The sequence below is a fragment of the Leucoraja erinacea genome, chromosome 9 (assembly GCF_028641065.1).
Source record: "Leucoraja erinacea ecotype New England chromosome 9, Leri_hhj_1, whole genome shotgun sequence".
In the NCBI taxonomy this organism is placed as follows: domain Eukaryota; kingdom Metazoa; phylum Chordata; class Chondrichthyes; order Rajiformes; family Rajidae; genus Leucoraja; species Leucoraja erinaceus.
The window spans coordinates 37,020,729-37,039,976 of record NC_073385.1 but is presented as its reverse complement, the minus strand read 5'-3'; the positions used below and the strand labels follow the sequence as shown (position 1 = coordinate 37,039,976).

Here is a 19,248-nt window from a genome sequence, read left to right as displayed (position 1 = left end):
ACTCAAACACAGCTTAGGAGCCATTTAAAAATAAATGATTTTAAAAACATTAAAAAAGAAAATTACCAGAGTCAAATTTTATTCTTTAACAAGAATTAACAGAATTATGAACTAACAGAATTATGAATCTAATCCTACATCACACACACAAACTGTTCCCCCGCAATGTTGATTACACTGCGAGTCAGGTCGGGTAGGTTCCGGTTCCTAAAATGATGCCCACGATCCGCTCAGTAGCATACTACACGTCAGCCCATTGCATTTCGCAGGAGTGGCCTATCTTGCTCCGCTATAAGATCTTTGATTCATACTGCTGGGTCAGCATGGGAATGGAAAGGGGAGTTACAATGTTCGGCAACCAGGAGATCACGTAGTCCAAGGTGAACTGAGTGTAACTGCAGCAAAATGATCACCAAGTCTATGCTTGGTCTCGCTGTTATATAGGAGCCCACACCGGGCAGTAGATGAGGTTGGAAGAGGTGCAAGTAAACAACTGCCTCGCCTGAAAGGATTGTCAGGGTCACTGGATGAGTCGAGGGATGAGGTATAAGGGGAGGGGAGAACGTTGCATTTCTTGCGATTACAGGGGAAAGGCCCTGGGGAAAGAGTGGTTTGGGTGGGAAGATATGTGAACCAGGGAGTTGAAGGGAACCGTATCTGCGGAAAGCAGAGAGGGGTGGAGATGGGAAGATGTGATGTGGTGGGAACCAGTTGGAGGTGATGAAAATGTCAGAAGATGATATGCTGTATGCAACTGCTGATGGGGTGAAAGGCGAGGACTGGGGAGGTGGGGGGGGCTCTGTACCTGTTACGACAGTACCTGGAGGAACGAGCGGAACTACGGGGACCCGTTGACTTAACTATATGAAAAAGTGCTGTGAAAAATGACATTACCAACATAACTGCAGTATAATATAATATACATATGGAAGTACTTAGTTACTTGCCCCACTACAGTTTTGATAATTCCTTGATAAATAAGATTGCATGATTCTGCAATAAATGACCACTCAAATAGCCAACTAGATACATTTTATGAAGTATTTCTTTGTTAAACAAAAAATAAATATCTGGTTCAAACTTCAATGCAAAACGATCTCACATGATTAGAATACAATATTGGACACCTATGCAAATCCTTTTGTGAGATTCAGTTGTGCTTTCTAAATCTTTACATTATATTACAGAAGCTGTCGAGTCACCTGTTTGTTTTGGGGGTGTGGAAGAAATTGTTCTAAATGACTGAAAGGTTTCAGGAGAATTAAGCAAATTACATAGTAGGTACTTCTCTCTGCACTAATGTCTCATTTAAATACAATTCAACAATGTGCTACTTAAATCAAAAAGAATGCCAAGTTACCTGAAGCCAAGTGACATTACGCTGTAGTGCCCTAGAAATAATGGCAAGTTATTAAAGAAATTGAGAAACAATTGAAAGTTTCTTTTTTTTTAAATGGGGAACATCAGCAGTACTTCAGATTTAACTTGAAATGATATGTATAATGTCTGATCTGGTAAGAAGTAAAATGCTTGATTATAATAGATTGCTTTAAGAATTGGTTTATTGTGTTTCAGTTTTGAACTTGACACACTTTTAAATTCTGGGAGGGCTTTTGGAAACCTATTCTTTGCTGACTTAGCAACAACAGCGTGTCCTTGCTTTGTGCCTTCAGCATAATAAAACATCATAAGGTTCTTCAGAGTAACATTAAGATTTGACACCATATCTTAAGGAGATAAGCGTGTCAAAGGCAATAAGTTTGTTCAAAGTGGTATGTTTTATGTCTTAAGAATTGTTTAAAAGAAGCAGAGCCGAAAAACGGTCCAAGGAACAAATTTCTGATTTCAGAAATGTTACAACTGAAGGCTAGCCAGTAATCATGGGACAATTATAATCAAAGTACTTCAGAGACCGGATGGGTGAGAGTAGATGTTGCTTAACTAGGAACCAATAACGGATGTTGCAGTCTGAAGAAGGGTCTCGACCCGAAACATCACCCATTCCTATTCACCCGTGATGCTGTCTGTCCCGCTGAGTTACTACAGCTTTTTGTGTCCATAACCAATAACAGATGATGGGTGGATAGGACAAGGAGAGGAGAGAATTAGAACACAGCAACAGAATTTTGTATGACCTAAAAGTTTATTCTGAGGACAATGAGGAAAACTGGCCAGGAATGCAATAGAAAAAAACCAGAGTAACAAATACAAGTACGTAGGTAAGGATTTCAGGAGCAGAAACACTGAGGCAATCTTGGACTCGGGTAACAATGCAGAATTGGAAAAAGCTAGCAGTATAGACAGTGCTTATTTGTTCACCTCTTTATGGCAGGATCAAAAATGATGTCATGTCTGGACTACACCTCTTCCCACCCTGCTTCCTGCACGGATTCCATCCCCTACTCCCAATTCTTCCGTCTACACCGCATATGCACCCAGAATGAGGTGTTCCAGACCAGGGCTTTGGAGATGTCCTCATTCTTTAAGGAACGGGGGTTCTCCTCTTCAATTATAGATGAGGCTCTCACCAGGGTCTCCTCCATATCCCGCAGCTCCGCTCTCACTCCCCATCCCCCTACGCGTGACATGGACAGAGTCCCCCTTGTCCTCACCTTCCACCCTACCAGCCGTCGCATACAACATATAATCCTCCAACATTTTCGCCACCTCCAACGGGATCCCACCACTGGCCACATCTTCCCATCTCCTCCCCTTTCTGCTTTCCGCAGAGATCGTTCCCTCCGTAACTCCCTGGTCAATTGGTCCCTTCCCACCCAAACTTTCCCTTGCAACCGCAGGAAATGCTACACTTGTCGCTCCACCTCCCCCCTCAACTCCATCCAAGGACCCAAGCAGTCTTTCCAGGTGAGGCAGAGGTTCACCTGCACCGCTTCCAACCTCATCTACTGCTTCCGCTGCTCCAGGTGTCAACTTCTCTACATCGGTGAGATCAAGCGCAGGCTTGGCGATCGCTTTGCCCAACACCTCTGCTCTGTTCGCAATAACCAACCTGATCTCAACATTTCAACTCCCCCTCCCATTCCTAATCTGACCTTTCTGTCCTGGGCCTCCGCCATTGGCAGAGTGAGGCCCAGCGCAAATTGGAGGAACGGCACCTCATATTTTGCTTGGGTAGTTTACACCCCAGCAGTAGGAACATTGACTTCTCCAATTTCTGGTAATCCTTGCTTTCTTCCTCCTTCCCCTCCCCTTCCCAGCTTCCCCCCCCCCCCCCCCCCCCCCCCCCCCCCCCCCCAAGCCTACTGTCTCCGCCTCTTCCTTTCCTTTTCCCCGCCCGCCTCGCAGACATCAGTCTGAAGAAGGGTCTCGACCCGAAACGTCGCCTATTCCTCCTCTCCATAGATGCTGCCTCACACGCCGAGTTTCTCCAGCATTTTTGTCTACCCCCCAAGTGTACAAGCAATCAGACAAGTTCTAAATAAGCCAGAGAGAGAAATGCATCTGAACTTATGCTTTTTAAATTGAGCTTGTGCCAACAAACAAAATAGATTATTTTAGCCTTGCCTGTTTAGTTTAGTTTAGTTCAATTTAGAGATACAGTGTGGAATTAGGCCTTTCGGCCCACCGTCCATGCCGACCATCGATCACCCATTCACACTAGTTCTATGTTTTCCCATTTTCTTATCACTCCGTACACACTAGAGGAAACTTACAGATGCTAATCTTTGTGATGTGGAAGGAAACCAGAGCACCCACAGTTCTACCAGCTGCTCTACCAGAAATTTCTGCTCATCCAGGGAGGTGAAAGTATACAGTAAGAAGAACGGACACAGAAGATGACAGGATCCCGAAGGTCCTAAAAGTGACAACACAGGGCAAAGGGTGGTGCAGAAAGTGTACAGCACGCTTGCCTGCCTTCATCAGTTGGGTACCATATATTAGGTATGTTACAAAACCTACCTGAATCGTGGCTGAGCATCTGCCCCACCCCTTGTGTGTGATTTTGGCGCTGTTTAGAGGGGGCGGGTTTAAAACGCGATTTTTACTAGGCTGTTGCAATCGAAAATGTTCAGCCTAGTAAATCATTAACGGAAAATCGCTGAAAGACCCCGTTGCAAAAGGTATTATTAGATTTTATGGCCTTGTATAATAGTTATAGTAGTTTAAAAACCACTCTCTCAACCCGCAACCTCTCACAGCCCCAGGGTTTTATAAAGCAAACAATTAAAGGTATGTACCTTATTTTTACATTAAATGGGGCTTGTATATAACCCTGTAATTAAAGTTTTCTATAGCGAGTAGTTCATTTTGGGCTTTTTATATCCCGCAGTATTTTTCTGGGCATTTGAGGGCACAAATCCAGCGCAATGTGAACGTTCTAAACTAGCGCGTTCACAGGAACCCACTAGAAAGCCGATTTAAATTGACTTTAATTTACAGCAATTGAACACTAAATTCCTTCCATTTGGCCTATAAATTGATGTAAATGAGATTTAAAAATCATGTTTTATTGTGAATTATTTGTGAATATTATTTGGACACTTGGGCTATTTAAAAATGTTAATCATTTATTAAGAAATGGATAGATGTTTAGATCTAGTAATTGAAGTTTGAAATTAGCTACAATTGGGTAACTAACTAATTATATGCTTTAATTTCAGGTCATCCAAGTAAGATTATTTTATATTTGTTTCAGAATGCTTCAATCTATGATAACTGAAAATTTCATTCAGTTCTCTTAATTTTTAAGTAGGTTATGGGCTTTTGATTGTCCACGATCACAGCTTTTTTGTTATGTCCATAGAAAATCAATAGGGAACAAGATGCTAATTTCCGAGTATGAAAATGGCCATAACTTTTTTATTACTTGAGATATGAAAGTGAATTAGGTGTCAAAATAAACTTATTGTTATGCTTTATCTGATGGGATAAATTGCAGAATTGATTTTTTAAATCTCAAAATTTTGTAACATTGCTACATATATAAATGTTGAGAAATCATGTTGTACCTACATTAAACTTTAGTTAGGCCACAGTTGGATTATTATGTGCCGTCCTGGTCATCACACCAGAGGAAAATGTTAAGGCTTTGGAGATGGTATATTAGAGGCTCACCAGGATGCTGCTTTAATTGAAGTGTATCTATACATAACTAAAACTCTGATCTTGTTATCTTCCGGTTTGGCGGTCATTCTATTTGCACAAAAACCTTTCGCGATAACGCTACGATTTTTCGCCAGTTCACTTCTCCTTCTCCTATGCTGCGAGTCCACCAAGTTTTGTTCCAATCGATTGGATGTCGTCAATGTTAGCCAGGTTTAAAAAAAATATTTTTTTAAATCGATCGTGCGTCGATCGATATCTTCTCCTGCCTTCCAGCCCCGTGCGGATTAGTCTCTTCCCCTGTCACTCCCCACGAAGCTCCGCGCCATCCTGCACCATCGCGTCTTTACCGGAGCTGAGGAAAGCGGAGGGACCTGAAGAGCGGGGGGACCCGAAGCAGCCCAGCAGCCCGGCAATGTCGTCAAACGGAAAGTCTGATCCCGACGGAAGAGAGCATCCAGCGCCCGCTGTGAGTCCCAAACGCACTGCCATCGCAATGCCCTGCAGCTCCACCCTTTCCCCTCTGATCCCCCTCACTGGCTCCTGCCCCTCTCCCCCATGGCTCTTCCCCCATCTTTTCTCTGAGCTCCCCCACATGCCGGCGCAGCCGTGGTTGCTGTTGCTTCTGGGCCGAACCGAGGCCTGGCTCTGAGGGCGCTGACGGCTGATGCTCCTCTGGGGCATGCAAGTAGTGAGAGGAGCGGCAACCTCGAGATTCTGGGGAGGTAGAGTGGGGGAGGAGAGGGGATAGAGGGAGAGGAGGGGAGTAGGGAGGGGAGAGGAGTTATGGAGGGAGGGAGGGAGTGACTGAGGGTAGGGGAGGGAAGGAGAGATGAGTGACTGAGGGTAGGAGAGGGAAGGAGAGGTGAGGGATGGATTTGGGGAGGGGAGGAGAGGGAAAAGAGGGCAGAGGTGAGGAGGGAGAATGGGGTAGGAGGGGGAATAGAGGGAGTGGAGGGCAGTGGGGGACGTGAGGAGGGATAGTGGGGGGGGGAGAGATAGGGGGTGAGGAGTGGGGAGGTGGGAGGGGGGGGGGCAGGCGGGGGGGGGGAGGGGGGGGAAGGAGGAGTGGGGAGGGGGGGGGCTAGGGGGGGGGGAACGGAGTTTTGGAGGGCGGGAGTGACAGTGTAGGGGAAAGGGGAGGTGAGGGAGGGATTGGGGAGGGGAGGAGGAGAGGGGGAAGAAGAGGGAGGGAGGAGGAGGGGGGGGAGAGAATGCTATGGATGAGGGGAAATGAGTTGCACCTGTGCAGTTGGGGGCTATGGGTGAGTGGTGGAATATTGCGTTGGGGGACCAAGCCTCCTGTGTGACAGGGACCCAACGGTGTAGATAGTCAAGAGTGATTTTTAATCTCGGGTGGAAACATCAAAATTCAAACAAGTTTAAGATGTGAAAGGCTAAAGACTAAGGGGGATAAGAGGAACAATGGTTCAATGGTGCTTTATTTGTCACATATGCAACTGCACAGTGGGATTCTTTTTGCACATACTACACATGCTGGCATCACCATTTTTGGTGCTATTATTCAAAGTCCGAAATCTGGTTGGCCTGCACTTAACCTCCCACTAAGCGGCGGCCTCCTTATACCCTAGTCAAAACTTTTTTTTTTACTGGCATCATCAACAAATTCAGCTCCTTGTAAACATATGCTACCTTCAAGACTGAATAATGTATCTTTGCATAATGTATTTACATATTACAACACAGAAGGATGTCATTCCATTAATTGGATCCATGCCAAATCCTAACAATGCAATCCATCAGTCTCATTCCGTCTCTCCTTATTTCTTGGTTGCCCTGCAGCCTTCATCTCTCTCACATAACCTTCAACAACCCCCCTCCCCTTTTCTGAACACACACATCCCTCTTTGACTCTCTTGCTAATTACTTTCATTAACAGGTAAATTAAAGTACTCAACTAGCCTGTCTGCACATATTTCGAATGTGCAAGGAAATCAGGGCACCCAGTACAACATGGAGATATCCAAAGATGAACCATTTGATATGCCTCCATTTCCTGTGCCTACTGATATATGTCCTGAAGTCAGAAGTGATACGACAAGGGTACTCTTCACTGATCAGAAGTTACTTCCACTACTCCATCAACTCCTCTGCCATTTTTTTTAAAAAAATGGACAGCATCAGGCAATGACACCAAAATAATAGAAAACTTCCACAACTCATTTTCTGTGTCCACATTTGCATATTATGAGCAGGAGGTGAAGGGAAAGAAATTAGTTTGATGCAGGTAGCTACATGAAGACTCCATGTTGCAGTTTCTTCTTGCTTACATAATGGTTTTACTTACTTTCAGCACAGATTACAGAGGAAGTTCACCCAGGTTGAAATGATTTTATGCAAATTTATACAAAACATGTGTTTACCTAATTGGTAATAAACCTAATTGCTCTTTGTAACAGAAAATCTAAAATCTTACATTACCATTCAGTTTATATAACTGCATATATAACTTCATTTATTTTATTTGTTGAGTCCTGGGACCCCATGTTTTACTTCACACAAAATATTAATAAGTAAAATGGCAAAGCGGTACCTAACTAAATAGCAAAGATGCTTTTAATTTACTGATGTTTTTCTAATTTCATCTAACCTGATAACTCATTATTTTTAAGAGTTCAAGGATCGACTTAAATTAAAAAAAAATACGCTGCCTGCAATTGATTAACGTAAACAAGTCTTCACACCTAAAAATTGAAAACTAATGTATGATAATAGAGGCATGAGAAATGTAATTTAAATGAAATCCCTTCATAGGACACAAGTTAGAGGGCAAAAGAATTGAATCTGAACTACAAAAGCTTGTATTCAGCATGCATTGTATAGGCAAGTACTTCGGTTAGAATAGGCTCAGTTGTAGATAAGTGTGAATGCAACTAAACAAAGGATGCCGTGATGCTTTGAACCAGTTAAAACAATAAGCAATGTTTGAACTGCTGGATGGAGGGTAAAGGCACTAGTAATCATTATTCTCCCATGTTGACTCAAGGCCTTTCAACAAAACAAACAGCTTCTTTGTGATTGAATTGACATGGTGTTAACAATGCATTTAATGCCAACATCAGTATGAATTTAGGTAAACCTGTCCAACCTGCTGGTACCAGGATCCCATAGTTATTCATTTTATATATATCACTTAAAACTGTCAAAAAACTTCAAACTCTTGCACCTTTAGCAAACACAGCTAATGCTCTTGGTATCATGTCAAATTGCGGCAGTTCCAGATATTCATCCAGCAAACCATAGAATAGTTATATAAAATGTACCTGCAGCCTTTTCAGCCACTCTGGCCTCTATTGCTTTTTCTTGCAGTTCTAGATTCAGTGTTAGAATTTTCAATTCACCCTCATTTTCTGTCAGTTTATCTTGAAGCTGAAGAGCACAAACATATTGCAATATATATATTTTTCAGATCAGTTAACAAATATTTTTTTCGTCATAAATAGATTAATTACAAAAGTTAGCAAATACATGCAAGACTGACACTGGGGAAATCTCAGACGGTTGCTTCCAATTTTGGGAATTAATCACAAAGTAGTGACACAAAGTAATGCATTACTATTTCACCCTCAGCAAACATGGAAATAACATTCAATCCCTGACATTTTATGCTGATAAAACTACTTGACTGTTAGAATTTTTGTTTCACAGTGAATCTTAGTTTGCTGAAATTTTCATACATTAACATACAAAGATTATATGCAAATTAAGTAACCTCTTTCTTAAGCTGCTTATTTTAAATTCTACCACAAATTTCTGTGCTCAAAAGAAGCATTTTATAGAAAAAATATAGAACACATTTTGAATTACTTAAGGTGATGTCGATTTACATTTCAACCATTAGAAATTCTGAAAGATATTGCTAAGAGAGGTTAGGGGACATTTTTACCACAGATACAGAGCACAGATTAAGAATTCACCTTTTTATTAGATTCCCTCACTGCATTCAATTCTTTCAATAGAAAAGCGATTCTCCTGTTATCTTCTGAGAGTTTGGTAATTTGACCTGGAGTGAAAAGGTCGTGTGATACATTGGTACCTCCACTTTCAGCCCTCCTATTAGAAATCAAAGATAGAAATCATTTAGAGGGGCTCAAAGTTCACTTGAATGCACAAATTTAGTTTAGAAGCTCTTGGCACCTTTTTGATTGAAGACTTGGATTGAGCAAATAATGGCTGCATATAAAGTGAGCCTAGTTATTCTAAAGCATGATATCTTAATCTCTTGGGACTTTATATGTGTGGAGCGTATATTACTAGCTGTGCTGCTGGCAAGCTAAATCTGAAGAATTAAAAGTTAACACGATGAACTAACATGTAAAGATGGCTAATGTTAATAAAATATTGAGGAAATCACACAACCTTATATACTGAACTTAAAATATATCTCGCCTAATTTAAATTCAAAATAATTTTTTTTTGACAGAGGTCTTTAATATTTTTTCTAACCTGTAGTCAATCTTGACTATTTGTAGCACATTCTGTTTTTAGCATATTATATTTTATGGGCATAACATTTCTTCACCTTTTCCCTCCCAATCGACTCATCAGAATATTTTCCACAACATATTGTTGATGATTAAAAATATACAGAGTCTATCACAAAACACAAACATAATCCTCAAACACCCAATTGTCACATAAAAAATTGCCGTGGAAAAATTTAATTAGATACTTTGAATACTGGCTGTAAACTTTGACCATTGTGAGATAGATAATTAGAATGGCCTAGAAGGGTCCATCAATTAATTAATCCCAAACTACCATTCAAACTCAACTTTGGCTACTGCCTCGGCAAGGCCGCCAGCATAATCAAGGACCAGTCTCACCCCAGTCACTCCCTCTCCCATAAGACAGGAGGTACAGAAATTTGAAAATGCATGCCTCCAGATCCTGGAACTGTTTCTTCCCCCAATGTTATCAACTGAACTGAACTGTCCTCTCATCAGCTAAGGTGTGGTCCCGACCTCCAATCTACCTCATTAGAGACCTTTGAACTATCTTTAATCAGACTTTATTGGATTTCAATGTTACAGTGCCCTCCATAATGTTTGGGACAAAGACCCATCATTTATTTATTTGCCTCTGTGCTCCACAATTTGAGGTTTGTAATTTAAAGAAAAATCACATGTGGTTAAAGTGCACATTGTCAGATTTTATTAAAGGATATTTTTAGACATTTTGGTTTCACCATGTAGACATTACAGCTGTGTTTATACATAGTCCCCCCATTTCAGGGCACCATAATGTTTGGGACACATGGTTTCACAGGCATTTGTAATTGCTCAGATGTGTTTAATTGCCTCCTTAATGCAGGTATAAGAGAGCTCTCAGCACCTAGTCTTTCCTCCAGTCTTTCCATCACCTTTGGAAACCTTTATTGCTGTTTATCAACATGAGGACCAAAGTTGTGCCAATGACAGTCAAATAAGCCATTATGAGACTGAGAAACAAGAATAAAACTGTTAGACACGTCAGTCAAACCTTAGGCTTACCAAAATCAACTGTTTGGAACATCATTAAGAAAGAGAGCAGTGGTGAGCTTACTAATTGCAAAGGGACTGGCAGGCCAAGGAAGACCTCCACAGCTGATGACATAAGAATTCTCTCTATAATAAAGGAAACCCCCCAAACCCCTGTCCGACAGATCAGAAACACTCTTCAGGAGTCAGGTGTGGATTTGTCACTGACCACTGTCCTCGGAAGACTTCATGAACAGAAATATAGAAACTACACTGCAAGATGGAAACCACTGGTTAGCCGCAAAAATATGATGGCCCGGTTACAGTTCGCCAAGAAGTACTTAAAAGAGCAACCACAGTTCTGGAAAAATGTCTTGTGGACAGATGAGACGAAGATTAACTTATATCAGAGTGATGGCAAGAGCAAATTATTAAGGAAAGAAGGAACTGCCCAAGATCCAAAGCATACCACGTCATCTGTGAAACATGGTGGTGGGAGTGTTATGGCCTGGGCATGTATGGCTGCTAAAGATACTGGCTCACTTATCTTCGTTGATGATACAACTGCTGATGGTAGTAGCATAATGAATTCTGAAGTGTACAGACACGTCATATCTGCTCAAGTTCAAACAAATGCCTCAAAACTCATTGGCTGGCAGTTCATTTTACAGCAAGAGAATGATCCCAAACGTACTGCTAAAGCAACAAAGGAGTTTTTCCAAAGGTAAAAAATTGTCAATTCTTGAGTGGCCAAGTAAATCACCCGATCTGAACCCAATTGAGCATGCCTTTTATTTGCTGAAGAGAAAACTGAAGGGGACTAGCCCCCAAAACAATCATAAGCTAAAGATGGCTGCAATACAGGCCTGGCAGAGCATCACCGGAGAAGTCACGGAGCAACTGGTGATGTCCATGAATCACAGACTTCAAGTAGTCATTGCATACAAAGGATATGCAACAAAATACTAAACATGACATTACTGTGTCTCAAACATTATGGTGCCCTGAAATGGGGGGACGATGTATAACACTGCTGTAATTTCTACATGGTGAAACCAAAATGTGTAAAAATTGCCTTTATTAAAATCTGACAATACACACTTTAACCACATGTGATTTTTTTCTATTACAAATCTCAAATTGTGGAGTACAGAGGCAAATAAATAAATGATGGGTCTTTGTCCCAAACATTATGGAGGGCACTGTATATATTTGCACTAAATGTGGTACCCTTTATTGAATTGAATTGATTTGAATACATTTTATTAGCCAAGTATGTATACATACAAGGAATTTGCCGGGGTGCTTTGCTCGTAAGTAACAGCATGATATACAGTAGACAATTAAAAATAAAACATTATAATTTAAACATGTGAAGAATGAAATTAAATACTAGAGCAAAAGGAGGCTACAAACTTTTGGCTGTTGAGTCAGTCTACTGCTCGTGGAAAAAAGCTGTTTTTATGTTTGGCTGTGGCAGCTTTGTCAGTCCGGAGCCGCCTTCCAGAGGAATTTCAAAGAATTTGTGGCCAAGGTGAGAGGGTCCAGAGATGATTTACCCGCTCGCTTCCTGGCCCTTGCAGTGTGCAGTTCGTCGATGGGGGGGGGGGGGGGGGGGGAAGGTTGCAGCCAACAACCTTCTCGGCTGATCGAACGATGTGCTGCAGACTCCGGATGTCATGCTTGGTGGATGAGCCAAACCAGACCATGATGGAGAAGGTGAGGACAGACTCTATAATGGCAGTATAAAACTGGACCATCATTGCCTGTGGCAGTTTGTGTTTTCTCAGCTGCCGCACAAAGTACATCCTCTGTTGGGCCTTTTTGACTATGAAGTCAATGGTGGGCTCCCATTTAAGGTCCCTGGAGATGATGGTTCCAAGGAACTTAAATGACTCCACAGATGTGAGTGGGAGGAGGGGGAGCTCTCCTAAATTCTCCTCAATTCCACTGTCTTAAGAACATTGAGCTCCAGGTTGTTGTGATGGCACCAGGACACCAGCTGTGTCACTTCCTCTCTGAAGGCAGACTCCTGCCCATCCTGGATCAGTCCAATCAGGGTTGTGTCATCCGCAAACTCGAGAAGTTTGACAGAGGAGCCTGTGGAGGTGGATATCTCTCTCTATCTCTATCTATATGTCTTGGCAGACAAATCAAAATAGGACGTACATGGTAAATCCAATCTGGGTGCATAGTTCCTTGAAGGTGGAATCTCGTATAGATAGGGTGGTAAAGAAAGCTTTTGGTATGCTAGCCTTTATAAATCAGAGCATTGAGTATAGAAAGCTGGGATGTCAAGGCATTGGTGAGACCAAATCTGGAGTATGGTGTACAATTTTGGTCGCCCAATTATAGGAAGGATGTCAACAAAATAGAAGTACAGTTTTACTAGAATGACAGTTACAGAGATAGGTTGAATAAGTTAGGTCTTTATTCTCTGGAGCGCAGAAGGTGCTTGATAAAATGATGAGAGGGATAGACAGAGTTCTTTTCCCTTTGAGAATAGGGAAGATTCAAACAAGAGGACATGACTTCAGAATTAAGGGACAGAAGTTTAGGGGTAATATGAGGGGGAACTTCTTTACTCAGATACTACAGATGATGACTACTTTCATTCACATGACATTGCTGTGTCCCAAGTATATGGTGCCCTTAAATTGGGGGACTATGTATAAACACTGCTGTAATTTCTACATGGTGAAACCAAATGTATAAAAATTGCCTTTTTTTAAAAATCTGACAATGTGCACTTTAACCACGTGATTTTTTCTATTACAAATCTCAAATTGAGGCGCACAGAGGCAAAGAAATAAATGATGGGTCTTTATCCCAAACATTATTGAGGGCACTGTACGTCATATAACACACAAAATAAAATCAAGGTTAAACCTAAAATACAAGTCGTTATTCTTTCCATTTCTTGAACATTCAGTTAATTTAAAATACCTGCTACATTTGATCTGAATTAAATACAAAACTCCTTGTTATTTTTTTTTACTGTCAATTTTAATTTTGCTTTTGCAAATTAAATTTAAATTGAAAATAGTTATATTTCAGCAAACCGCTGTTCATTTTTACATAATTGTGATTGGTTCTTTAACAAGAAATACTGACGCCGATCATTTTTAATTAATAATTCATCAAAATCTTTGTAAAATATCTTGGAGTGGTTAAAACTATATTACTCTGAGAAGTTACTATCTGAATTGTTAAGGCTGTGCACCATATGTCTACAACTGGATCTGCTGAAGTTGTTTTTGATTTTAAGAATAATTCACTGGAAGATTACAGAATAATGTGACATTATTCTATTATGCTGGTTCTCTTTGAAACAGTCATCCAGTACTTTGCAATTCACTACCATTTCTCCATGGTTGTGTAATTTTTCTCCTCAAGTATTTAATTTGCTTTCTTTAAAAAGAATGGGCTGAATTAAACAGGATCAGATCTGCCATCCAAACTCTGCCTTGCTTAAGAAGGAACTGCAGATGCTGGAAAATCGAAGGTAGACAAAAGTGCTGGAGAAACTCAGCGGGTGCAGCAGCATCTATGGAGCGAAGGAAATAGGCAACGTTTCGGGCCAAAACCCTTCTTCAGACAAGGGTTTCGATCCGAAACGTTGCCTATTTGCTTCGCTCCATAGATGCTGCTGCACCCGCTGAGTTTCTCCAGCACCTTTGTCTACCTTCTGCCTTGCTTAAACTTGGGATGGATGTAGAGGGGTCTATGAGCAAACTATATAACCTAAATAATTGAACAGTGAGGCCTTAGCAGCAACCAGGCCTTTAATTGTGCACCAGTCAGCTCTAACAAGATAGATTAGAGGCAAGGCTTGAGTATGTGGCAAGTCTGTTGTCAAAACTTGGATGTATTTTTACACTGTTAAATATCTTAAACGGTCTCTAATCAAAAGCACTAAGGTGGTATAGCTTAAATATTAAAACAATTGAAACATAATAATGCACTGAGAAATTATGAAATAGTGATAAAGTTGAAATATAAAATGAATAAACTTTTTTCTGCTTGATTTCCAAATTAGGAATGGGAACTCTTGAGTCACAGTTCCATGCTGTACAAAGGTATACTGGATTCAGATCATACTGGATTTACAACTGGTTTTATGAATAAACCAGAGGGCAGAGGCATGTCAAAGTAATATTGAGCTATTATTTAATATCTCATATACACATACGAGGCATGCTCTTCCTTTTACATTTTTAATTTCTTCCTTTTAAACCTCCATCAACTCTGTCCAGGGACCCTGACAGTCCTTTCAGGTTAGGCAGAGGTTCACTTGCACCTCCTCCGACCTCATCTACTATATCCATTGTTCAAGATGTTGACTCTTATACATCGGCGAGACCAAACGCAGACTGGGCGATCGTTTCATGGAACACCTTCGCTCAGCCTGCATGAACCAACCTGATCTCCCGGTTGCTGGAAACTTTAATTCTCCTTCCCATTCCTACACATACCTTTCTGTCCTTGGTCTCCTCCATTGTCAGACTGAGGCTAAATGCAAATTGGAGGAATAACATCTCATATTTCGCTTGGGCAGCTTACAGCCCAGTGGGATAAATATTGATTTCTCTCATTTTAGGTAGACCTGGCATTCCCTCTCTCTATATCCCTCCCCCACCCAAGTCACATTAGCTTCTCATTTTCACCCTACAAACAGCTAACAATGGCCTGTTTCCTTTACCATCATTTTTGCATATCTTTCATTCATTGGTCTTTATCTCTCCACATCACCGTCTATATCTCGTTTCCCTTATCCCTAACCAGTCTGAAGAAGGGTCTCGACCCGAAACATCACACATTCCTTATCTCCTGAGATGCTGTCTGTCCACTGAGTTACTCCAACTTTTTGTCTATCTTCCTTTTAAATTGTGTAGCTTGAGTCTCACTAATCTCAATTCACAGCTTATCCAGTGTATATCAACTCCTCTTCTGAATTCTTCTGAATTCTTCGATTTCTTTCCAATACCGAGAATTTCCAATACCGAGTGAATAAAATTCAGCTGGGATAGACAGAAGAGAGCAGTTTGAATGAGAGATGACAAACTCAAATAAGCTATGCATCACATACAAAATAGAAGCCAAGTAAATTCATAAAAATTGTTATCGCCAAAATGGTTCTGAATAAAAAGTGTAATATGTAACAACAAATAAAAGGGGTAAACAAGATCCTTATTTTAAAATTTCCTAGTGGTGTTCAAAGAAACATGATAATATTAAATAAAAGTCTGAAAAAAACCCAACATTGTTTTCCTTTTTTTCTTTCCTTGGAAAACAAATTAAAGAAGAACAGTCAGGCTGGCATATCATGGAAGAAACCACTGAAATGAAAAAAGCAGATAAAAGCAGTGACCATAGATTATGATGACATCAAGGCATTTCTCAACATTCTAAATCCTCTGATGAAACATGCATAACATTAAAAAAAACATTCTGTTTAATGCACTCCCTGGTTCAGATTTATTTTATTGTTTTCTGATCAGAGAGCCATTTTCCAATGTATTATGCTTCATCAGTTTAGAGCTCCTTATTCTCTTCCTCGATCAATAACAGCTTTAGTCTTTGCTCAATATCATAATAGTGTTGAGAAACAAAACTAAAACCGCAAACAATTATTCAGACCAATCTTTAAAAAAACATGAGAAAAAAGGAAGAGGAAGGTATATTTTAGAAAAGAGTTCCATTCTCTCTTTTTTAATTCAAATTAATATTTAGTTTAGATTAAAAATGCTGCACTGAAACAGGTCCTTTGGCCCACCGAATGCACACTGACAGTCACCAGTGAGGCAATTAAATACTGTGACGATTAAGGGGTTGATATTAGAGGGGAATTCATAAAGCTGGAGCAGATTGCAGGGGGAGGGATACACAAAGTCTTGGAAAGATTTTAAAACAAATATGAGAATTCCTTTATGTCATTGTTTCTGAGAGATGGAAAGCAGCATTTGGCAAAAAGTATTCAATTTTCTAAGTTAAACAAATTGGTTAAAAGTCTTTACTCCTTGGGTGAGGATGAAAGTTGATGTATGAAAGGTTTTAGATAAACTGTACTAATTATTGACAATACACACTTCTTATATTTGAAAAAATGCCTCCAAACAAGATATTGTACACTGTGGAGAGAAATAACAGAAAATGCTGTACCTTATATTGTTTGTATCCACATCGCCTTCAATATCCAATTTCATTTTAGAATTTATTTGTTGACAATATGGTGCGGAGAAAGTTGGTGTGATTGTTACTGTGCTGCATTTTTGCGAAGGGATAATGGTGTCAGTTTCATACATGGATGTGTTATGTTCTTCATCTTCCATGTAACAGCAATAAGTTCTAGAAAAGTCACAGTTCTGTTGCTCTTCCAAATCACAAGAATCAATTTCTACAGAAACTAGTTGCTGTGAATAGTTTGGAAGAAGTGACAACTCCTTGCATTTTTCATAAGAATTGGAATGTTCATTTGCCTGCAATAAATTTAGGGTGTTAATTGTACAAGTCAAACATTTAGTGGATTCTTGCATTGTTTTCAGATGGATTTGCAGAGGTTTATGCTCAGGATCCATAGCTTGAGGAGACAGTCGTTTAACCCGATTGTGTTGCCGATGGGTGCCTTTCATATTTGTAATACCCAGATTACACCTGGTTGCCTCAGCTTTGTCTTGTATCCATTGCTCATTAATATTTTGAATTCCATGCTTGTCATCTGCATCAATGAAAACAAACATCAATTAATTAAAACTTTGTTTTCCATATAAAAATGTATGGAACAGTAAAGCATTTGATAAGTCCCCCATAATAGGCTGATCCAAAGGATTAAGATTATATGGGATTGACAGTGACTTGATCATATGGATTCATACAGTGTAGCAATGTTACAATAATTACCTTCAGCAGCGTTGCAGTTCTGCCACTGGCCGTGTGCGCAAATTTGGCGCCTTTGAGGGGGGGGGGGGGGGGGGGGGATTAAAATGACGTTTTGTACTGCTTATCGGATGCGGACTTCCGCGGGCTGCTAGCTGCTGAAGAAAAAGCGATCCGACTCCCGTTCGTGCTATATATTTTTTATTAAATCGCTGGACAATTTAATATTTGGATTAAAATAAAAAGTGACTTCGAATGCCCTCAACGCCTACAACGTGACGGATCGCATGAACGGGACGATACAAAGGGCAAGTAGTTTATGTTACATATAATCTTGCTTCTTGGGATAGCTTTAATCTAATTTTATGTTGCGAAAATGTGATTTGGGCCCCATACGAATTGGCAGTGTTTTTCGTGCCGATATGGAGTTCAAATTCACCGCAACCGCACCATTCCAGTCGATCACGTTCCAGAAGCAAGATGATTAAAATGCCCATTTTTTTTTTGGACTATCATGTCATAAGCCATCCAAATTGTCTATATTTTGCGTTATTCTCTTGTCATGATCATTATTTTTAAACTAAATATTCACAACAGTTTGAGTCACATGTATTGTGCAAAAAACAATAATTTTGATTATAATTTGAGAGGATGTTTCTGGATTAATTTATGGGATTAAACATTAAACTCTTTCCATCTGGCATATAAATTCAAGACAGTGAAATTTAAAAATCATGTTATATTATGAATTTCTGTGTAAATGGGATTAGTTTGTTATTTGGACATTTAGGCTATTTAAAAAAAAATATCCTTTTCTTAAGAAATGGAATCTACAGGACATTCTTAATGGGAAAGTAGCAGGCAGAAAGGCATGTCATGTGTGGTTTGAAGAGCAAAAACTTGTAGTTTACAATGCCAAAATTGAAAAGTTGAGGAAAAACAAAGTGCACAGGGTTGCTTATTGGTTATAATCTGAGGAGTATGATGATGCTACTGATTATGATATGCCAATGTACCAGCTAGCAACTGATCTTCTCCATAAAGACTTGGTCTTTTGCTAGAAATTGTAATTTACTTACCTATCTGTTACGGACTTACAGCATTTATACAATAATATTAATGTTCTGATCTTGAGAATATCACATTTTTGAATTTTCAAGGCAGTCTGGGTCACAACGGTCAATTTTGTAATTAGCTACAATTAAACCCCTTTTTCACGGGGCAACTTGACGCAAGAGCTCTCAGCACCTAGTCTTTCCTCCAGTCTTTCCATTACAATTGGAAACTTTTATTGCTGTTTATCAACATTAGAAAGAAAGTTGTGCCAATGAAAGTCATAGAAACCATTATGAGATTGAGAAACAAGAATAAAACTGTTCGAGACATCAGTCAAACCTTAGACTTACTAAAATCAACTGTTTGGAACATCATTAAGAAGAAAGAGAGCACTGGTGAGCTTACTAATCGCAAAGGGACTAGCAGGCCAAGGAAGACCTCCACAGCTGATGACAGAAGAATTCTCTCTATAATAAAGAAACATCCCCAAACACCTGTCTGACAGATCAGAAACACAGAGTCAGATGTGGATTTGTCACTGACCACTGTATGCAGAAAACTTCATGAACAGAAATACAGAGGCTAAACTGCAAGATGCAAGCCGCAAAAATGGGGTGGCCAGGTTACAGTTTGTCAAGAAGTACTTAAAAGAACAACCACAGTTCTGGAAAAAGGTCTTGTGGACAGATGAAACGAAGATTAACATATCAGAGTGATTGTAAGTATGGAGGAGAGAAGGAACTGCCCAAGATCCAAAATTATGGCCTGGGCA

General features: G+C 40.1%; 1 protein-coding gene across 3 annotated transcripts in view; it reads right to left on the bottom strand.

The window, feature by feature from the left end:
- mipol1 (mirror-image polydactyly 1) overlaps positions 1-19,248 on the bottom strand; it is a 169,127-nt gene that overhangs the window by 104,460 nt on the left and 45,419 nt on the right. For all 3 annotated transcript variants that reach the window (XM_055640540.1, XM_055640542.1, XM_055640541.1), the window contains 3 exons: positions 16,707-17,262; positions 9,003-9,138; positions 8,349-8,454 (listed from right to left, as the gene is read on the bottom strand). In XM_055640540.1, the coding sequence (XP_055496515.1) occupies positions 8,349-8,454; positions 9,003-9,138; positions 16,707-17,262 (798 nt within the window). The remainder of the gene's footprint in view (positions 1-8,348; positions 8,455-9,002; positions 9,139-16,706; positions 17,263-19,248) is intronic.